The sequence below is a fragment of the Marmota flaviventris genome, chromosome 12, assembly GCF_047511675.1.
Source record: "Marmota flaviventris isolate mMarFla1 chromosome 12, mMarFla1.hap1, whole genome shotgun sequence".
NCBI classification, from domain to species: Eukaryota; Metazoa; Chordata; class Mammalia; order Rodentia; family Sciuridae; genus Marmota; species Marmota flaviventris.
The window spans coordinates 101,541,932-101,561,414 of record NC_092509.1 but is presented as its reverse complement, the minus strand read 5'-3'; the positions used below and the strand labels follow the sequence as shown (position 1 = coordinate 101,561,414).

General features: G+C 49.0%; 1 protein-coding gene across 2 annotated transcripts in view; it reads left to right on the top strand.

Annotated features, from left to right (window-relative positions):
• Window positions 1–14,652, top strand: part of Tnn (tenascin N) — a 73,368-nt gene extending 58,716 nt beyond the window's left edge. For both annotated transcript variants that reach the window (XM_071600290.1, XM_071600289.1), the window contains 4 exons: window positions 4,190–4,286; window positions 5,101–5,268; window positions 10,858–11,021; window positions 13,507–14,652. In XM_071600290.1, coding sequence (XP_071456391.1) covers window positions 4,190–4,286; window positions 5,101–5,268; window positions 10,858–11,021; window positions 13,507–13,647 — 570 coding nt within the window. In that variant the 3' untranslated portion in view covers window positions 13,648–14,652. The remainder of the gene's footprint in view (window positions 1–4,189; window positions 4,287–5,100; window positions 5,269–10,857; window positions 11,022–13,506) is intronic.
• Window positions 14,653–19,483: the final 4,831 nt, after the last annotated feature.

Sequence of the window (19,483 nt, the reverse complement as noted above, 5' to 3'; positions counted from 1 at the left end):
TATTATTATGTATATGTGCCAGACTCTGAGTTCAATGTGTTATGATTTACTGTGATTAATGACCTTGCTTAAAGCCCTGATTTTAACCCATGTCAGATGGGGCTATTGGTGTCTTGATCTGACAATTTAGGAAAATATTAATCAACTTGCCTGAGGATGTGGTTTAGTCTAAACAATGAGTCAGGAACACCAGAATCAGATTCCCTGGCCATGCTGGAGAATTATTAAAAAAAAAATCAGGGTGAGTGTGGGCACCAGGCTCATGAATGAGAGGTGGAGACCAGAGGCCTCTGTGAGGCACCTGTCCTCAGAGGGCAGGCTTGGCTCTGAGCCTGACCTTGTGCAAGGTGACACTGGTACAGAGCTAGAATCTTCTGAGAAGCTGAGGCAGCATAAAGACCCCTTCTTTAAACCCAATTCCTGTGACCAAGTCAGAAGGATTTCAGACGTGCCTTTCAGAATAATAAGCATGAGTTTATGGAAGGGATAGGGAAAGGGGACACTCTCAAGGGAGAGAATGGGTCTCTCAGAGAGGAGAAGGACAATGTGCCTCTCCTGCACTCCAGTTTTATTGGGGATCTCAGAGAAGTTTCCAGAGAGTCCCACCCAGGTTACCTGTCTGACTGACAGCAGGGTGACATTGGACTTTCAAGTCTCTACTGCCTTGGCATCTAGGTCACTTTGGCCCATGCTGTCTGGTTCTAAATGACTTCTTAACCAAACATTCTTACAGATTTAGGGTTAGGAGGAACTACCCTTCTATGAACGAGTCACAAAAGTCTCTTCCTTCAAAGTATGGGTTTCTCTTATCAACATTATTTCCTGCCTGCATTTCCTTGCAGATATCAGGTAGTTTGCTGAGGAATGTGACATATCTGGTCCACTTAGGCTAGGCAAGGCGGCAGGCAAATTGCTTTTTGGCAAAGAAAGCAGGTGGGGGTCAGCACAGTGGGCCTATCTTATAGGATTATTCTCTGAACCCTGTGTTCCCACCATCCTCATCTGTCTGTCCCCTAATAACATGAAGCACGGGGAAGCAAACATCAGTCTCACTTCCGCCCTAGGCCTCCCCTGACTGTGATACAGGAAGAGCCCGGGGGAGGGGTTGGCACTGGTACCTTGCCAGGAAACAAAGTGGGTGTTTCCAACCTTTTTGATTAAAGATGAGGTTTTGTGTGAGTGTGTGTGTTACCCTTCCTTCAGCCACTAAATTACTAGCTGTGTGATACTGGCTACTTGCTTCTCTGGACTTTCACAGCTGTAAAATGGCATCATAAATTCTTGCTCCAGATCTAACACTCAGCAGATGCTCGATGAGTTTTATTATGTGAGCCAGCGAATGAGCAAAGAATGAAGGAAGCTAAGGAAGGAGCAGGACAATTCTAACAAAGGGACACTTGAGAAAAGGGGAATAACACCAACAGGCCAATGCCGCCTGTGATTGTTGGCTGTGACCATTCCTAAATTCTGTTCAGCTCTTTCTCATTTATAGGACATGTTTGTAGGGCATCTAGAAATCTTCCCAGCAACTCTGCATGGTGGACTCTTCTTTCCCACTTCTGTCCCTGTTTTTCAACGGGCTGCCCAGGGTCAGGAACAGAAAGGCTGACTCCCCACACCCTGCCAGGATGTGGCTGTGGCTGCCTCAGAGCTGGGACTCCCCTTCACTGTGGGTGCTTCATTCAGCACCTCCTGGGCCAGCTACCAGGATGGGAGCTTCAGCATGACTGTAGCATCACTACCCCCACCCCGATTCTTCCCAGAGAAAAATGTAAAGGCCACACATCTATTGGAAGGTTTGCCTAACCAAATTCAGGATAATGTGTTTTCTTTGGAAATATGAGCTGTGAAGCCTGGGTTGGGATTTCTTTTGAATGGACACAAAGGAAAGTAGGTGGAGAGGAAGATGCAATTCAAGCCCCTGGCTCTCAAGGTCGGTGGAATTATATGGATTATCAATTCCAATAGTGCACACAGATGTAGTTTGGTTTAGGTACTCTTCTAGTTTATTTCAGATAAAATAACTCAATTTACTCTGACAGGAACTACCCTACCTTCCTTCTCCAGATAGAGGAAGTTTTGTAAAGAAAGCAACCCACCTGTGAGATAATACCTCACTCCATCTCCATTTCCTCACTCACTCTCAGCCCATTCCAGTTTGGCACCCTGCACTCCCCCATCTCTTGTCAACAGCCTTGGCTTTAAAGTCACTGGTGATTTCTGTCTCTGAATTCTAGGTACAGGTTTGGTTCCATTTCCTATACCTCTCATGGTTTGACACTCTGGACCATGTTTCTCATTGTGGCTTTTGTGACTCCACATTGTTCTGATTTTCTTTCTACATTTCCCTCTCCTTAATGAATGCACCCTTCCCCAGGGCTGTCAAATCCATTGCTGGTTCCTTCCTGAGTGGTCTCATCCTTTCCCATGACTTCCTCTTCTTCCTGTGTCTGGTGGCTCTGTGTTCATTAGGATGGAGTGGGTCATGCTGTGAAGACAAACCAGCCCCAGGTTCCAGATGGCATGTAAGCTTTTTGGCTCTGGTGTGAAGCCATTTCTAAGTGGTGATGCAGGATTCAGGCTGCTTTCATCCTGTGGTTCTGTGGTTTCAACATGTGGCCTTTGCCACCACACTTGGCAATGGAAGAGAACCCGGAGAACCCCATCCGCTCTCCTGTGCTCCCATTTACAGCCTTTTGGCTAGTAATAGTCACATGGCTCCAACTTAACTGCCAGGGGAGCTAGGGAAGGAGCTCTTTATGGGTTCCTGGTAAGAGGAAAGTGAATCAGGATTTGGTGAACTCCTAGTGTTCCCAGACACACACCTGCCTTCGACATCCAGCCTAGCTTCTCCTTAGAACTCAGCCCTTGCAAGAACTCATTCACCAGGAAACCTGAAAAGTAACTCATACCATGTCCTCTCAGAGCCTGGCCTCTCTCAGAATCCTGCATCCAAGAAAACAGCTCAGTGAATAGTCACCAGGCTCTGCAAACCCAAACTCAGTAAGACTCATTCTTGCTTCTCTCCTATTGCAGTTCCACATTCTGTCAATCCCCACATCTGCCAATTTGATCTTCTGGGCACTTCTGTCTATCCTTAGGGCAGCCTCCTGTCAAGTACTCCACACTGGCCTCCTAACTCGACCTCTCTCGTCCACTTTTCCATTCTCTATGCTGCAGCCAGACAGGTCTGAGCAAGATGGATGTATGAACAGTTCACTTCCTGCTTAAGACCCTTCAACAACCCACAGCTCGTCCACTGGGCCAATGTCTTCAGCCATGCTTATTGAAGCCCCACCAGTGTCTACCCTTGCCCGCCTTTCCAGCTGCCTTTCCTGACCCTTCCTAATCAGCTCCAGAGCCCCAACAACCTGGCCTCCAGTTCTCCTGCCCGATACCCTTACCCATCCTGCAGCTCTCTCCACTTCCCTGTTGGGGCGCTTTCCTGGCCTCTTGATCACTCTTTCACAGTCCTATTGCATCTTCTTTCATAGCCTTATCATTGTTTTAATTGCATGTTTATTTGCTGGATTATCTAATCCATGTCTATTTCATTTACTGGGCTCCTGGGTCCATGAGGGCAGGGAGCATTTCTGGCTTACCTGTTTCACCTATCACCTTGCATGGTGCCAACTACATGCTTAATAAATATTTGAGTGAACGTCTCCCCCCCAAAATACTAAATACTTGCTATTTAGGAATCAAGTGAACTAAAATAATTTTTCCAACTATTTAAAGGAGGGAGGGCAGACAACATGATGGGCCCCAATTGAGTTGAACAGATGTTGAAGGTTACAGATCAGAGCCAGCAAAGGTCTGGAATGTTCTGCCCTACAGAGCCTACCTCTAGTAACTATATCACAGTCCCCAGTTCTTCTGTGCTCTATAATTGAGGGCAGAAACCTTCTGTAGTAGGTGCTCCACATTTGAGCACCCAGCATACTTCTTGTATCTAAATAACACTTGTTAATATGGTGGATAAATACCATGAATCAACTGATACATAGATGAAAATTCTTTCTAAAATATACACAAAGAGGAGCTCCTGGGGGGAGTCCGTGTATGTTCGGGTTCACAGTCCCTTCTTGTCTGCCTGCACCACCTTGGAAATATAAACATCATTTCCCTTCTACTCAGTTGTCTGTTAGCATGTCCAGGTGGAGCACCTATTTCCTGTTTCCCTTCTCAGGTCTTCCAGAGACGGAACACTGGGCAACTGGATTTCTTCAAGCGTTGGCGGAGCTACGTGGAAGGCTTTGGGGACCCCATGAAGGAGTTCTGGCTTGGTCGGTTCTCTGAGCAGTGGGAGGGTGGGAGTGGCAGAGGGGTCACTTCCCCTTTGACAAGCAGGTCAGGCAGCTCAAGGATGCCCACTACACTCAGGGAGAGGTCCAAGTGACAGGGACATTGTGCCCCTGTGCCATGGCAGTGGAGAGAGGGAGGAATGCCCCGGGGGTTTGTGCTGTGTCTGAGCTCTGCAGGGTCAGCCGAGCCTGGACTTCTTACAGACCCCATAGTGGAGAAGGGGTCAATGAACTGGGGTCCTGGGCTTTGACTGGGGAGACATTCTGTTGTCCCTGAAATTCTGCTAGGGATGCCGAGGGTGGTGGATGTTGTTTTCCCTCTTCTGCTGTCTTCTGGAGCAATGTTCAAAGAGAGTGAAATAGCCAAACATGCAGCGGGAAATGTGAAATTTAGAAGTCAGAGCCGGACATTGAGCATCTGGTAGAGTAGGTGGTATTTGTGGTTGGATTGGGGCAGATTTCTTCAGGGATCGGAATGTGTTGCTCTGTTTTTCCACTTGGTGAGATTAATGATTGATAAATAGAGCTGCTTCTCCTTTAGAGAGATGGAGCCTATTGTGGATTAATTCCATGATCACTCTGCTCCCCTCATGGTGCCTTCCATAGAAGTCATTGGCATGCCTGTGCCAAAGAAATAGTAGAGTCAGAAAATTAAAGAGAAAGTGTTGGGAAGGCTTCTTGTTAGCAGAGAAGGTAAAGGCTAAAGTGAATTTTGGCTCTGAAAGTCTCAGATGCAAATGACGAGGTCTCACGCATAGGGTAGGCTGGTTACTAGAATTCCATCCCATGTCTCTAGGACTTGAAAAACTGCACAATCTCACCACGGGCACCCCCACCCGGTATGAGGTGCGAGTGGACTTGCAGACCGTCAACGAATCCGCTTATGCCGTGTATGATTTCTTTCAAGTGGCCTCCAGCAAGGAGCGCTACAAGCTGACAGTTGGGAAATACAGAGGCACAGCAGGTAAGAAAGGGGGTTTTCTGACTGTGGCCCTCGCTCTGGGTTGTTCAAGGGTGGTGTGCCCTGTGGTGGGTCTGCAGAGTGGAGTACTGTGTGGAGCTGAATTGACCTTGTTGACAGCTGAGGCACGCTCTCGGGAGGGGGCGGGGGGCACGCTTGTGCCTCTCCCTCCTCTTAGACTGCCCAAATTCAGGCTGCGGTAACTCAGTGGATGAAGTTAGCCTCTGAGTGATTTCATGGTGCTCTCAGTCTTTCATTAGCCTCAGCAGTATTTTGGGGGTCCTCTCTTCACAGCAGGGTGTGTGTGTGTGTGTGTGTGTGTGTGTGTGTATTTTATCACAGCAAAAATTGACTCAACCAATAAGAAGCACAGGTCTCATTAACTTGGAGCTGCTGTGACAGGCAGGGTGAGCAGAGCTGCTGACAGCGGGCAGTCTTCATCCTGCCCTGCTCGCTGCACTGCCAGTCAACGGTGTGTTCAGTTTCGAAGGCCAAGGATTCAACTAAGCAATGCGACTGAAATGCTGGATTACACCAGTAAATGTTTTATTTAAGAGGGGGAGGTGTGGTTATTGTTTCAATACTAATATTTAAACATCTATATTTGTGGGTTTTAAACAATGTGAATCTGTCCTTTGACTTTGGAGTGTTCCCGACTTTGGCGAAATGGGTGGGCTGCTGTACAGGAGAGCATGGAGTGCACATGTACACAGAGGGAAAAGCGAAAGGCAGTATTTGCAGAGTGAGCCAAGAGGCAAGGGGAGTAAGGAGCTAAGGAGAGGGATGCTGAGGACCCGAGTGACTGGAGGAAGCTTCTGGCTGGACAGGGACTGGAGGCAGGTCTGCAGGAAGGGCTGAGCATAGGTGGGAGGTGGGCAGGGGCTGTCCAGGCCTGCGGAACCCAGTGAGGGCAAGGATGGAACTGGGGCAAGGGAAGTTGGTACAGTCTTGAAGCCTTGCAGGGCTTCTCAAAGCTGCCTACTTGAGGCCCCCCGTGGCAGATGACTTTGAACAGAACTCTGGAGTGTCTGGGGCCATGGTCAGGAGTGGTCAACTGCTAATGCAGAATTTCTTTGAGATTTATAATTTCGTTTTTTCCAACAATCATTTGTATTTTGCTTTCCTTTCGTGGAGTCTAGTACAGAGCCTGGCTCAGCATATGTAAATGAGTGTTAAACACAAAATATTGCAGGAATTTTCTACATAATCTTATGGATATTTAATATCTCACAGAGTAGCTCCTGAGGCTTTGGAGGTTCCACAGGGGTTAGTGAAGGGCGGGTTTGGTGATGTGGCAGAGTGGGCATCTATCAAGGTGCAAGGAGTTTGGCTATAGACAGAGTTGTCTGCGTAGTCCAAGCAAGGGTAGGGGTTGGGGGAGAGTGAGCACAGACTGTCTCCAGGAAGGATCAGTCCTTGAAAGCAACTCCGGATTCCTCCTCTTTCCTTGGTGGTCCCTGGTCTCTGTGGGCTGCAGAGAGGCTGCACTGTATCACTCCTGTGTACTGTCAATCATGAAAGTCAGGCATGGAGAAGAGGCAGTTCAGATACAATCAGGAAACACAGATGGACATGCATGTGGCTTTCAGGCATTTACAGGATGATTTAAATGGTCATGATAATTTAATAGTCAAATAATTAAAAAAATGCTATTTTGTAGGACTAAACCCATGTTCCTCCACTCCCACCCTCCCTAAGTAAAGCCAGCCTGCATTCCTGATGCCTCTTCTCGCCTCTCCCAACCTTGTGGTAGAACAGGGGACACAGAGCCGTCTCCCTCACCCCTGGGCCTCCTCCAGCACAGACCCTAACAGGCCGTCCGTCCCTCTTTCTTCCATTACCCTCTCCTCTGTTCTCGTCCCCAGCCACCAGCTAGCCTCAGACTTTCCTTCTCAGGCTAACAGGTCCCAGAGTCCACAGGCTCCATCTGGGGCACCTCCAGGCAGGGTAGAAGCTGGGTGTAGTCCCTGTGCCCTGCGCCTCTCCCTGGAGCTCAGTCACTGACTTCCTGGTTCACTCAGACCCATCCTCCCAGGCTGTCCCTTCTCCTTTGCTCCATCGTTAAAATCTGCCTTTTCTGGGTCTGTTTAACATAACCCAGGAAATGAACTGATGCGAGTAGAAAGCGAGTAGAAGGAAGTTGCCACATTCTGGAGTTAACCTGGCTCCCCTCGCAGGTCCTCTACTTGCATGGGTTCTGGGGTAATTCCTGCCCTCAGGTTGTTCGGGCCACAGTGCCAGTCAGCGGAGGACGTGCTTTTTAATAGGAAGCCTTGGGGACTTCAGATCACATGGCACTTAGACAGCCATCTAGTCTTAAACCCAGAGCTGCAGGTGGGTTGATGGGGCTCTGGTTTTCCTTACATATGCTGATTGGTCCAGGAGGAGGGCATTAAAACTTAGGAAGCTTCTGGCCACTCACATCCTAATGATCACCATTTGAGGACAGGTGTTCAAGTGGAAGGTGAACATTTTGAGATCTCCCTGCCCTGCTTGTTCTCCCAGCTTCTAAAAAGCTCGGATATCATAAAAGCTCTAATTAGAAGTGAGCTCTGTGCCACCCCGGAGAAAATGTGTGGTTTAAGGCTATTCCCCGCCTTAGACTGCCCAGGTGGGTCCTAATTTTTGACTTTACGGAAGTCCCATTGGAAAGTCAATTATTCCTTCATGAAGGGAACTCCAGCCAGGCGATAGGGTGCAAATTTTGTTTCTAAGGATTGGAGTGGGGTGGAGAGGCTACAAGGTGAGCTCTCCCTTCAAGATGCTGTTCATCCTCTTAGAGATGATAATGGAAATATAAAAATGTGAAAAATGGTGCCGAATGATATCTGTGGGCCACCCAATTACTGACAGCCGATTTCATATCCCACCTGCATGGGGCTCCATTGTGCTCAGGTGCTCAGGGGATGTGTCCACCCCCAGGGCACTTGGAGCCATGACCTGGGATCTCTGCCTCCCGCTTGGTAGGTTGGGGCCAGGGATGCCACATAATGATGATGAGGATTTTTTTTTTCTACGAATGACAGTGGCTTCCTTGTTTTGAAGCAGATTTTCAAAAGCTAGTACTTGAGGAAGAGGAAAAACATTAATGGATACATGGACAAAAGGGAAAGCTTGAAACGGCACCTCTTCTCTTCGCCTACCGCACATCCCAGGATAGGAGACTTTCCAGGTCCAGACGCAAGGCAGGGGACAGGAGGCTAATGGATTCTCCTGGTCTGAGATGGTAGATTCCTGGGTCAACTTTCTTGTCCCCTGAAGTGCTGGAGGAGGGGAATGTGTCCCAGGGTGACATTTTGATGAGGTGAATGATGACCATAGCAGTGGCCCCACCTTGAACTTGGGTTCAGACCTTTTATGGACCTGCACTGACCCCAAGTCCCGTTGTTCTGAGGTGGGCCTTTGTCCCTCATCAGTGTTTCATCCTCAACCTCAGTGGGAAGGAGGGAGGGCGTCTGAGCCCCACTGGCTTGATGACTTGATGTCACTCAGGGACATAAGATTCTTAATGGGACCAGATGACCAGAGCAAGTTATTTTCTGTTTTGTGAGTATACTCACTATCTACACTCTGAATGGTAGGATGGCCTCAGAAAACATTCATCTGCAGAAAACAACCACAAAAAAATTAAAAAAAAAAAAATCCTTCCACACTCAGACTGAAACCAGCTTCACCTTTCTTCGTCCCAGTGCCCAGGGTTAGATAACCATGAACATATCTTTAAGAAAGCTTCTGCCTGAATTCTTAGAAAACAGCTCTGGGAACGTTCACGCAACTTAGGTCAGCTATGCTCACTAAAAGAATGTTGCTGAGGGGCTCGCGTGTTATTTCCAGCTGTAGTAAACTACCTGGGAGAACCTTGGAGGGAGGGGGAAGTGCCTTTCTTTGATTGGAGACTGATGGGGGCAGAGCCATTTTGCTGGGTTGAAGTGGAGTGGCCTCTCTGGCCACTTGCTCCTCCTGCCTTGGCTGGGTGAGGCATAAAAGAGTGGCTGTTCAGCTCACAGAGGTGGAGGGGAAACCAGGACCTTCCCTTTGCACAAAGTGTTACCAACTTTTTTTTTTTTTTGGAACCCAGGACCTGATGCTTGTTAAACACGTGCCCCATCACCAAGCTGAACCCCCAAGCCCTACCAATTCTTTATAAACACTCACCCCAGCTAAGCTTTTTGAACAAGGACTTCCTCATTTTTTATATTCCCAGAGCCTGGTATGGTGCTAATCCATAGCAGGTGTCCAGTAAATGTCCTTGACTAGGTAGGTGAATGCAGGAAACTGTAGTCTGCATCAGAAACATCTAAGGGCTAGTTGAAGCACAGATGGCAGGGGCCCACCCCATAATCAGTTTCTGGTTCTTTAGGGCTGGGCGAAGCCTGTAAGGGCTTTCAGAGACAGCTTGCTCTTGCTAGAGCATTCGAAGCCCTGTCTTGGAATCAAGGAGTCATCGTGAACTGGTCTCTCAGAAAGAACACTGGTCTTAGAATCTGAGGAACTGGGGTTGGGTCCCAGCTCTGCCATTTGTGGACTGTGGGACTTTAAAATTCCCTAGAGTCTAACCGCTGTGAGTTTATTTCCTCACAGGACCAAGAGCTGCCCTGCCCACCTTGCAGGCCCGTGAGAGTTAAACGGGAACATGTGTGTGAAGCTGCTCCATGAACTCAGATTTGATGCAATTGTAGGCATCGTTGTTGCTGGAACAGAACTTGACGAAGCTTGAGTGTGATATGGGACTCCGTTGCCTTTTATGAGCTGAGAAAGAAGTGAACTTATAAAGATGACAAGTGCCATAGGGAAAGACAGCTAAGATCATAGAGGCAGGGCTCAGATGGGGTGTAAAGAAGTGCGGAACTGTACACATGACGGGCGCCAGGTTCAGGGGTGTGTGCGTACATCAGGGGGATCAGTGAGGCTCTTCCCTAGCAGTGGCGTTACTAGGCTTTACGGGAGGTTAGGTTTTGACCAATGAAGGGCAGACTTGCCATGAAAGGTGGACTGGCTTGATTTATAAGTGGAGAGTGCCTGGTGGGGACAGTGGAATCTGAGATTGTGTCTAGGGGACAGCCAAGTGACAAGACTGTCACTTGGAGGAGTAAGTCACCTCCCTGTGATAGGATCAGGATGTTAGGTTGGAGAGAGTGAAAATGGGTGTTTGGGCTTCCGGGGGGCTGGCGGACGAGAAGCCAGAGAGAAGATGAGGAGAGGCCTGGGGTGGCAGCAACAGGGGAGGGGGGTGCGAGGAGCTGAGGAGAAAGGGTGGTCAGGGGCATGAGGGGCTTGTTGGACATGGTGCAGGGGTTCAGCACAGCAGAGATGAAAGGACAGAGTGGTCGTCTCGTGTGAGGGGTGGCTGGACATTTGATGTAACCGTGCAGCTTCCATGTGAAAATGTTGAGGCTGTTGGAGAAACAAGCCTGGAATTGGGGCGACAGGCCAGGAAAGAGGACCTGTTCACTCATGTTCTGCTCCCATGATGGCTGTTTTCAGAGACTGGTGACCATCGTGACATATAAGTGACTGGGTCCATGGGCACTTTCCTGGGAATGCCTTGATTATCCCCTTATGGCTCTGCCTCCCTGCTCTTCTCTCCTGCAGGGGACGCTCTTACTTACCACAATGGATGGAAATTTACAACTTTTGACAGGGACAATGATATTGCCCTCAGCAACTGTGCCCTGACCCATCATGGTGGATGGTGGTACAAGAACTGCCACTTGGCCAATCCCAATGGCAAATACGGGGAGACCAAGCACAGTGAGGTATGTGAGAGGCAAACATCTCTCTGTTCCAGCTCTGCCCACATTGGCTCCCCAAAGGGCACCCTGCTCCCTGGTCTGGGGGCTCCTCTCTCTCCAAGACTTCCAGTCAGGACAGAAAAGCTTCTCCTCTAGGCTTCAGGCCTTGACGTCACGTCCCTTGACGTCCCCTGCCCTCTGCATTCCAGGGCTTTACACTTACTTGGTGGTAGGTGGGTGGGAAACTCCAACTGCCCACTGCCGTATAAAGCTAGATGACATGGGTCACCACCATTTCACCTTACCAGTTCACACACACGTTGTCCCAGTCAGCTTAGGCTGCTCTAACAGAATGCCACTGAAGGGTGGCTTGAGCAACAGACATTTATTTCTCGTAGAGGTTGGGAAATCTAAGATCAGGGTGCCACAGGTCCAGCTCTTGGTGGGGCCTTGCTTCCTGGCTGTAGAGAGAGCAAGAGAGCAGGGGGTGGGGGTGGGGAGTAAGAGAGAGAGAGAGAGAGAGAGAGAGAGAGAGAGAGAGAGAGAGAGAGAGATTTTATTGCCTCTTCCTCTTCTCATAAGGGCATTAATCTCATCATAGGACAGTACCTTCATGATCTCATCTAAACTAATGACCTCCTAAAGGCCTACCTCCTGATACCATCACACTGGGGGTTAGGGCTTCCACCTGTGGATGCTGGGGAGAGAAGAACGTTTTCCACACCTGACACTTCATGGTCCTTCCTAGTTGTTCTCATGGGATCAGAGCCATTTCTCTCAAGTCCCTGATCACCAGGAAGGTAGTCTCTTCTGCCTCAGGTTGGATTTATCCTTGGATCTACTTCACCCAAAGCCCACCCCGTGTCCTCCCAGAGCGTTGTGCTAGAGGGGTCTCTGCAGTAAGAGTGTACGCAGGGCTGAGAGTCCAGGAGGGCACCTCTCCCCTCCTTGCTCTGAGGGTTTCCTAGTAACCACTTCTCAAACCTCCAGACTCTTGAGTATCATCTGGATTCTGTCAGCTACTGGGTGTCTCCTGTGGGCTCTCCCAGCTTTTGGAAAATCGCATCTTTCCTCCTAGTCATCATCAGTCCTCCCCACAAGCCCTCGGAGTTCCATCCTGGGCTTCCAGTTTCCCATCTGGGTTAGCCAGCTTTTTATAGCTGTGACCTAAGTACCTGACAAGGACAACTTAGAGGAGACAAAGTTTATCTTGGCTCAGGGTTTCAGAGGTTCAGTCCATGATGGGCCAACTGCGTGGCTCTGGGCCCCAGGCGGGGCAGAACATCACGGCAGAGGGTGTAGTGGAGGAGCTCTGCTCTGCTCCTGGGGGCCAGGAAGCAGCAAGAGACAGAGGGGAAAGGGCCATAGGGAAGATGAGCCCTTCCAGGGCACGACCCCAGTGACCCTCCTCCTTCAGTCATACCCCACCTGTCTGCAGTTATCACCCAGTTGGTCCACTCAAACTAGGATGGACTGACCAGGTTACAGCTCTCATAGTCTAATCATTTACCTCTGAATATTCCTCATGTAAAGATCGTAACACATCCCAGGTCCTGATCCTGCCCTTCAGGAAGCCACCTTTCCCCAGAACTCACTCCATTCCAATATTACTACATCTAAAGTCCAGGTACATTTTTATCCCTTTGATCCTAACTAGGCTGAGGAGACTCCCAATCCTTATGTAGTTTTTCAAAGGGAAGAATAAATTTGCCCCCCAGGGAAGCCAAGGAGGGTGGGCCCATCAATCATGGTGGCAGCATGTGGGCTGACTCAGAGAAACTTGCCATCAGAGATCAGATATTTGAACCGAGCAGCCAGCATGCCCTAAACCATCCCCATATTTGCTAATAAAAGACATTCATCTGGTTAATGTGCTCTTCACAGTCTGCAAGGCATTTAGCTTCTTGTTTATTATTTACCTCACAAATTAAAATACATAAAATCGGTCACTTGGGCTCTTTATTGGCCAGGTTGCAAGGTTATTAAGTGAATTAAATATTATTGTGCTCACCAGTCAAAAGACATAAAATGAAATTTAGTTTTCAGCGGGTTATTTGTTACCCCAGAGCTAATATCTAAACAGTCTAAATTGAAAATGATTTTACACAATTGGCCAATTAATATGTTTATTTTTTGCCTTTAATTTTTTTGGAAGGGGAAAGAGTGAGGCCAAGCTAATTTGCTCATTGCTGGCCAGGTGGACCCCGTGTTATTTTGGGGGCCTCTGGCCTCATCCACATCCTGGACTCACATCCCATCCTCCCAGCACAGAGGCTGCAGGAATCTGTCCCCTCAGTTTGTCGAACCCCAGCTGCCCAGCAGAGGGTGCCTTCAGATCTGACTGTCACCTCCCCAGAATCAGAGGGGCCACCTTGTCTCCTCTCTCCCCTGGAGAGAGAGAAGGAGGGAGGGAGAGAGGAATTTCACTGGATACAGAGGACTGCTTGGTACTGTACCCTCCCCTGCCCTCCTTCCGGATGCCTCTTCTTGATGTTGGCCTTCTTCGTAGGGGGTGAACTGGGAGCCCTGGAAAGGACACGAGTTCTCCATTCCTTACGTGGAGTTGAAAATCCGCCCCCATGGCTACAGCAGAGGGCGTTTCTCTGGCAGAAAGAAGCGGACACTGAGAGGAAAGACGAGAGCCTTCTGATGGCCGGTTGCAGCAGTCCTCGCAGGAAGCCACCAGCTGGGGTTGGGGCTGTGTAGGCTTGGGCTGGTGGTTAGTGGGGATGGGGGGACGGAAGTCTGAGGGTTGCTCAGGGCCTCTAGTTTCTGAGATTGATGGGTAACCCAGAACAAATGGGTCCCCCACTTCAAATCACAGCAGTTCCACCCCTGTCACCTGCATTTTCTCCCAGCTACCCCCAGGGGACCCGAGAATCCTCAATATTGTAGTTGCACAGTATGTGTGAGTGGGGAAGGGTGCTGGAACTCACGGGTCTTCAGCCCACTTTGATAATACATATACTGCATTAGGGTGAAAAGATGAATCACCTAGTATCTCACCCATCGGGAATCTCTAGAAATGGGTGTGTATATATACACATATTTAAAGCTCTGCTACTACAAATCTTTCTGGAAAAAAGCATCACAGAGAGGTTCCGACTCCCCAGGGGTCAGGGCTGAGGCAGCCCGGCATTTGTTGTTCTTCCTGGGTTTTGAGAGAAAGTGCAGCTCTTACCCACTTTATACTGCTGGTGTTATGGGGCACATGAAGGGGAAGGGCCAGTGCACTCACATTTAGCTGAGCTCTGACGGGGCTCCTCCGGCTTGCTGGAAACGGAAGCTCCCATTTTACTGCTATCTTTAACTGCCCCCTTTCCATCCATTTGCATAATCACTTGCATAGATCTGCATATGTTGTAAATAAATTCTCACTCATTTCAACTTTAAATGATTTGACTCTCTTAATAACTAGTTCCACCCAGGACTCTTCCTGGACTCCCCTTTGTGCCCATGTGGCCCTCAGCCTCGCCGCTTCCCCGGCTCCCGTCCCTGCTGGACCCTGGGTTTTCCCAGGTTCCCCAGCCCCATGAGGCTTACTGCTTGACTGGACAGAGTCAGATTCTTCTTGCTTGTTTCCTATCATCCTGGAAGTTTTCTGTAGCTAAGTCAATGGCCATTGAAGTAACTTAAATTCCTATTCAAGAAGAAATAAATCCCTTGATCAAAAATAAATTTTGCTTTGTGTTTTTTTTTTTCCCCTGAATAAGTGCACTTGAACGCTAAACTTAACCTAAGTGCAAGTGAAGGCGCAATTGGCACATTATGATGGAATTTGGTTGGCTGTGCTGTCTTCCTGTGTGATGGCAAATGATGGCATTTGCAATGCAGAAGCACATGAGTGGGAAGGAAGTGTATGTCCTAAAAGCTACAGTGTCCCATCAGGGCAGGTGTAGGTGACTGCCTGGGCTTCTCCAGGTGTTGACCTCTGGGTGAACGTCACACCATATTCCTGAGACTGTCTTTGCCAACCTTCCAAGTTGGCGGTTTTCCTGTTTCTGTCCCACTCCCTCCCCAGATGGACACACTGAGCAATGCCATAGTAACCTTAGATCTAATAATGAGTGGTCTGCATGAGGTATGATCTTCATGTTGGGGCTGATCAGTTCATTGACTCAGGAACCTATGAAGAGTTCGCTGGCTTGGTACCAGGCAGCCTGTTGGACACTGGGGGAAATGGGTGAGCAAGCCCAGTGCTGGCCTGGTGCTCACAAAGCCGTCATTCACTCATTCATTCACCTATTCATTCAACAGACATGTGATATACCGGGTTCCCTCCGAAGCACTGGACCTAGCCGCGTGAACAAGACATTTGCTTATATGTTTTGTTCTATATATTCTAGTGCTTATATACTAGAGGTCAAGACCAGCAATAAATAGCAAATAAATTATGCTCATAGTCTTGTGGTGGAGACTGACAATGAAGAATAAGTATCTAATTTCAAGAGTGATAAATGCTGCAGGAGAAAAAGAGTAGGAGTAAGAGATGGAGGTTGCCGCAGTCTGGCTGGGCACAATCAGGAGCCACTTGTCAAAAGAAACTAACTTTATTTTTAGAACCACACACGCCAAACAAAACAGCCTCTCAGGAAAAATCCTCAGAGCCTCAACTGCCACCACCGGCTTTCCACAAGCCTCTCTCTCCCACACAAGCTTCTCTCCACCTCCCACAATCCTCCTGCTCTTGAGGCCAATTGGCTGGGTCACGTGGGCGGAGCCAAAAAAGTCCCCCAATGAGCAGCTCCATGGTCTGAAAGGGCAGGGAAACAGCCCAATGAGCATCACCGCAGAGGAGCCAATCAGCTAGATGTTGCTGGGGCCGCTGTGAGCCAATCATCAGCCAGCAGCTGGAAGTTTGCTGGCAGCTGGAAGTTTGCTGGGGCCCCTTTGGCTGTGGCTCTCAACAGGAGGTGATGAACTCAAAAAGCTAAGCACCAAAAAACCCAAATAACCCAATCAACAAATGGGCCAAGGACCTGAACAGTCACTTCTGAGAAGATGATATACAATCAATCAACAAATCCATGAAAAAATGTTCATCATCACTAGCAATCAGAAAAATGCAAATTAAAACCACTCTAAGATTTCATCTCACTCCAGTCAGAATGGCAGCTATTATGCATACAACAACAATAAGTGTTGGTGAGGATGTGGGGAAAAAGGCACACTCATACACTGCTGGTGGGACTGCAAATTTGTGCAGCCAATATGGAAAGCAGTAAGGAGAATTCTTGGAAAATGGGGAATGGAACCACCATTTGACCCAGCTATCCCTCTTCTCTGTCTATAACCAAAGGACTTAAAAACACCATACTACAGGGACACAGCCACATCAATGTTTATAGCAGCACAATTCACAATAGCTAAACTGTGCAACCAACCCAGGTGCCCTTCAATAGATGAATGGATAAAAAAGTGGCATATATACACAATGGAATATTACTCAGCAATAAAAGAGAATAAAACCATGGCATTTGCAGGTAAATGGATGAAGTTGGAGAAGATAATGCTAAGTGAAGTTAGCCAATCCCAAAAAAACAAATGCTGAATGTTTTCTTTGATATAAGGAGGCTGATTCACAGTGGGATAGGGAGAAGGAACATGGGCCGAATGGACGAGCTTTAGATAGGGCAGAGGGGTTGGAGGGGAAGGGAGGTGGCATGGGGTTAGAAATGATGGTGGAATGTGATGGACATTATTATCCAAAGTCCATGTATGAAGACATGAATTGGTGTGAATATACTTTGTATACAACCAGAGATATGAAAAATTGTGCTCTATATGTGTAATAAGAATTGTAATGCATTCTGCTGTCATATATTTAAAAAAAAAGAGAGATGGAGGTGGGGACGGGGTGGAGGAGGGTGCTGTGATGGGTGCTGAGGGGGAGCTTTTGCAGAGACATGCCTTGACCCAGCTTTGTTGGGCCTTGGACCTGAGCTCTTTTCCTTGCTTGTCTTAAAGGTCCTTCTGTACAGCTTCCCAGTTTCAAGTCATCTCTGGATTCCTCTGTGCTATGCTCTGCACCTGTGCATGAGGGTACTCAGCCCTGTGACTCAGAAGCCCTGGGCCCATCCCAGTAGGTCCAGGAGTTCCAGCAAAGAAGTGCCTCCTAAAACAGCAGAATGGCTTCAATCCAGGCACTGCTCAGAGCAGGGATGGAGAGAGAGAGAGAGAGAGAGAGAGAGAGAGAGAGAGAGAGAGAGAGAGAGAATTTTAATATTTATTTTTTAGTTTTCGGCGTACACGACATCTTTGTTTGTATGAGGTGCTGAGGATCGAACCCCGGGCCGCACGCACGCCAGGCGAGCGCGCTACCGCTTGAGCCACATCCCCAGCCCTGCTCTTCAGTTTTAACCTGCTTCTTAAACTTAAGCACTCATAAAACACGGACTGCTGCACCCTGTCCCCGGATGTTGTAAGTCAGTAGGTGTGGGGGGTTGGGGGCTCCTGCTGGATCGGTGACCACTCTGAGTAGCCCTGAACTGGATCTTTTTGCTGAAGGTCTTTTTGCTCTGGTGGGGTCTGATGGCAGTAGATTGCAGGGTGCACACCCGTGCTCACTGAGCCAGGCTTTCTCCACCAGGGGCCACAGGGGTCCTGTAGGAAACTGGAGTGGGTTAGTTAGTTCATATTCCTTTGCATGTAGGACCTATGCTGGCCCAAAGGAGGGGTGGGGTGGAGAACTCAGCTGACCTTCAAGAGTTCCACTGGGGCAGGGAAGGAAGTCTGGGAAGCTCGTTCCAAAAGGTGTTTACCTGGCTCTGGGAGGCATTCCACCCCGACCCTCACGTGAGCCTGACCTCTTTTGCTGTGGCAAGCTCCTGAAGCGCCTGCTGTGGTGGCTGAATATGGGCCAGGATCTGAGCCATCAAGGCTGTGAAGCTCCTGGGAAGCAATGTCTACCCCTTAGTGCAAACCAGAGCACACAGAAGCTCACGTGGAAGGGTTGGACCGCAGGCCAGGCCAGGGTAGGGACAGGACAGGAGTCATGCAAGCGTTTGGCGGAGTTCCCTGAGTGTGGCCTGCCCCGTACAGGACACAGGATGAGCAGAACCACCATTGCTCTAGAGCAGCTGGCAGGGCTGTGGGAAGACAGTGTGGCAACAAACTAGGACGGTGGCAGCATGGGGACCACGAGTCACCAGGGCCATGGTGAGCAGAGCAGGGCTACCAGTCCCACCGTGGGTGCTGGAGAAATCTTTGCGGTGATGTGTCAGCATTAGTTCTGGAAGGATGGGTCTGAATCTTCCAGGGGAGGACACAGGCACCCTGGGGTGCCAGGGCACCTATCAGATGTGAAGAGCTTGGGAACCAGTCTACAGGAGTGGGCCAGGATTCCCTGCCATGCCATCACGGTGGCCCTCAGCTGGCACTGCCCATCAGAGTCCACATGAGCTTTGATGTGCACAGAGACTCACTCCCCTCCAAAGACTCCATTTCAGTGGGTCTCAGGTGAGTCCTGTGCATCTGAGCTTTTCAGAGCTCCCCGGGGGGATTCTAACATCCCGCAGGGACCAGAGCTACTGCTCACGTGAAAGCATTTGGACAGCGTAGAACTCTCAGAGGTTCCTAAACTCTGCAGTGACACGGTCAGGTTTTATTTTGAAAATATCGTCAGTCTGAAGGCAGAATAGAGAATGGGGGTGGTGGGATTTTAAAAAAATATATATTTTTAATTGAAACATGGTAATTGCACACATCTGAGGGGCCCAGTTTGACATTTCAGTACACGTATATAATGCGTAATGATCAGATCCGGGTAATTGGCGCATCCATCGCCTCAGGCATTCATCATTCTTTGTATTGGGAGCATTCACAACCCTTTCTTCTAGCTATTTTGAAATATTCAATTAATTGTTGTCAACCACAGTTACTCGGCTGCGCTGCAGAACATCAGAAGGCATCCAACTGCACCTGCCACCCATCTAACCACCCTCTTGGGGAGGGCTTGGGGAGGAGGGAGAATCACGAGTTCAGGCAACGTGTAATGACTTCCTTGGCCTGCAACCGGGAAAGGGAGGGAGGGCGCAGGTGAAACAGATCTGTGGAAGGAAACTCAACAGGATTTAAGAGGAGGGGCCGTCCTCACCTGGCAGAGCTCGGAGTCCGATGCTGCTCACAGCTGCTCCCTCTGGGAAAGGGTCCTGAGTCTGTCAGTCAGATGAGGTCAAGAGCTCTGTTTTTGAACTTGGAATTTTCAGGGATTCAAGGACTATTGCAGCTAGGAAGTGCTGAAGGAATTGTGATCAAGGAAGGAGAAGAACCAGGTGTAGGGTGTGAACGGAAAATATGTACATGGGAGAAATGCAGATGCAGGAATAGCCAGGAGGAAGGAAAAACAGGAACGGCGAAGAGCTCTTGGCAAAGGGTAGTCAGCTACTGGAAAAGGTCCTCTACTAAACAAACTTCCAAATCATGCTTTAATCCCTTCACCAGGGCAGGAGGACGTGCCTGTCCCTAGGAGCTGATCAGTACAGTTG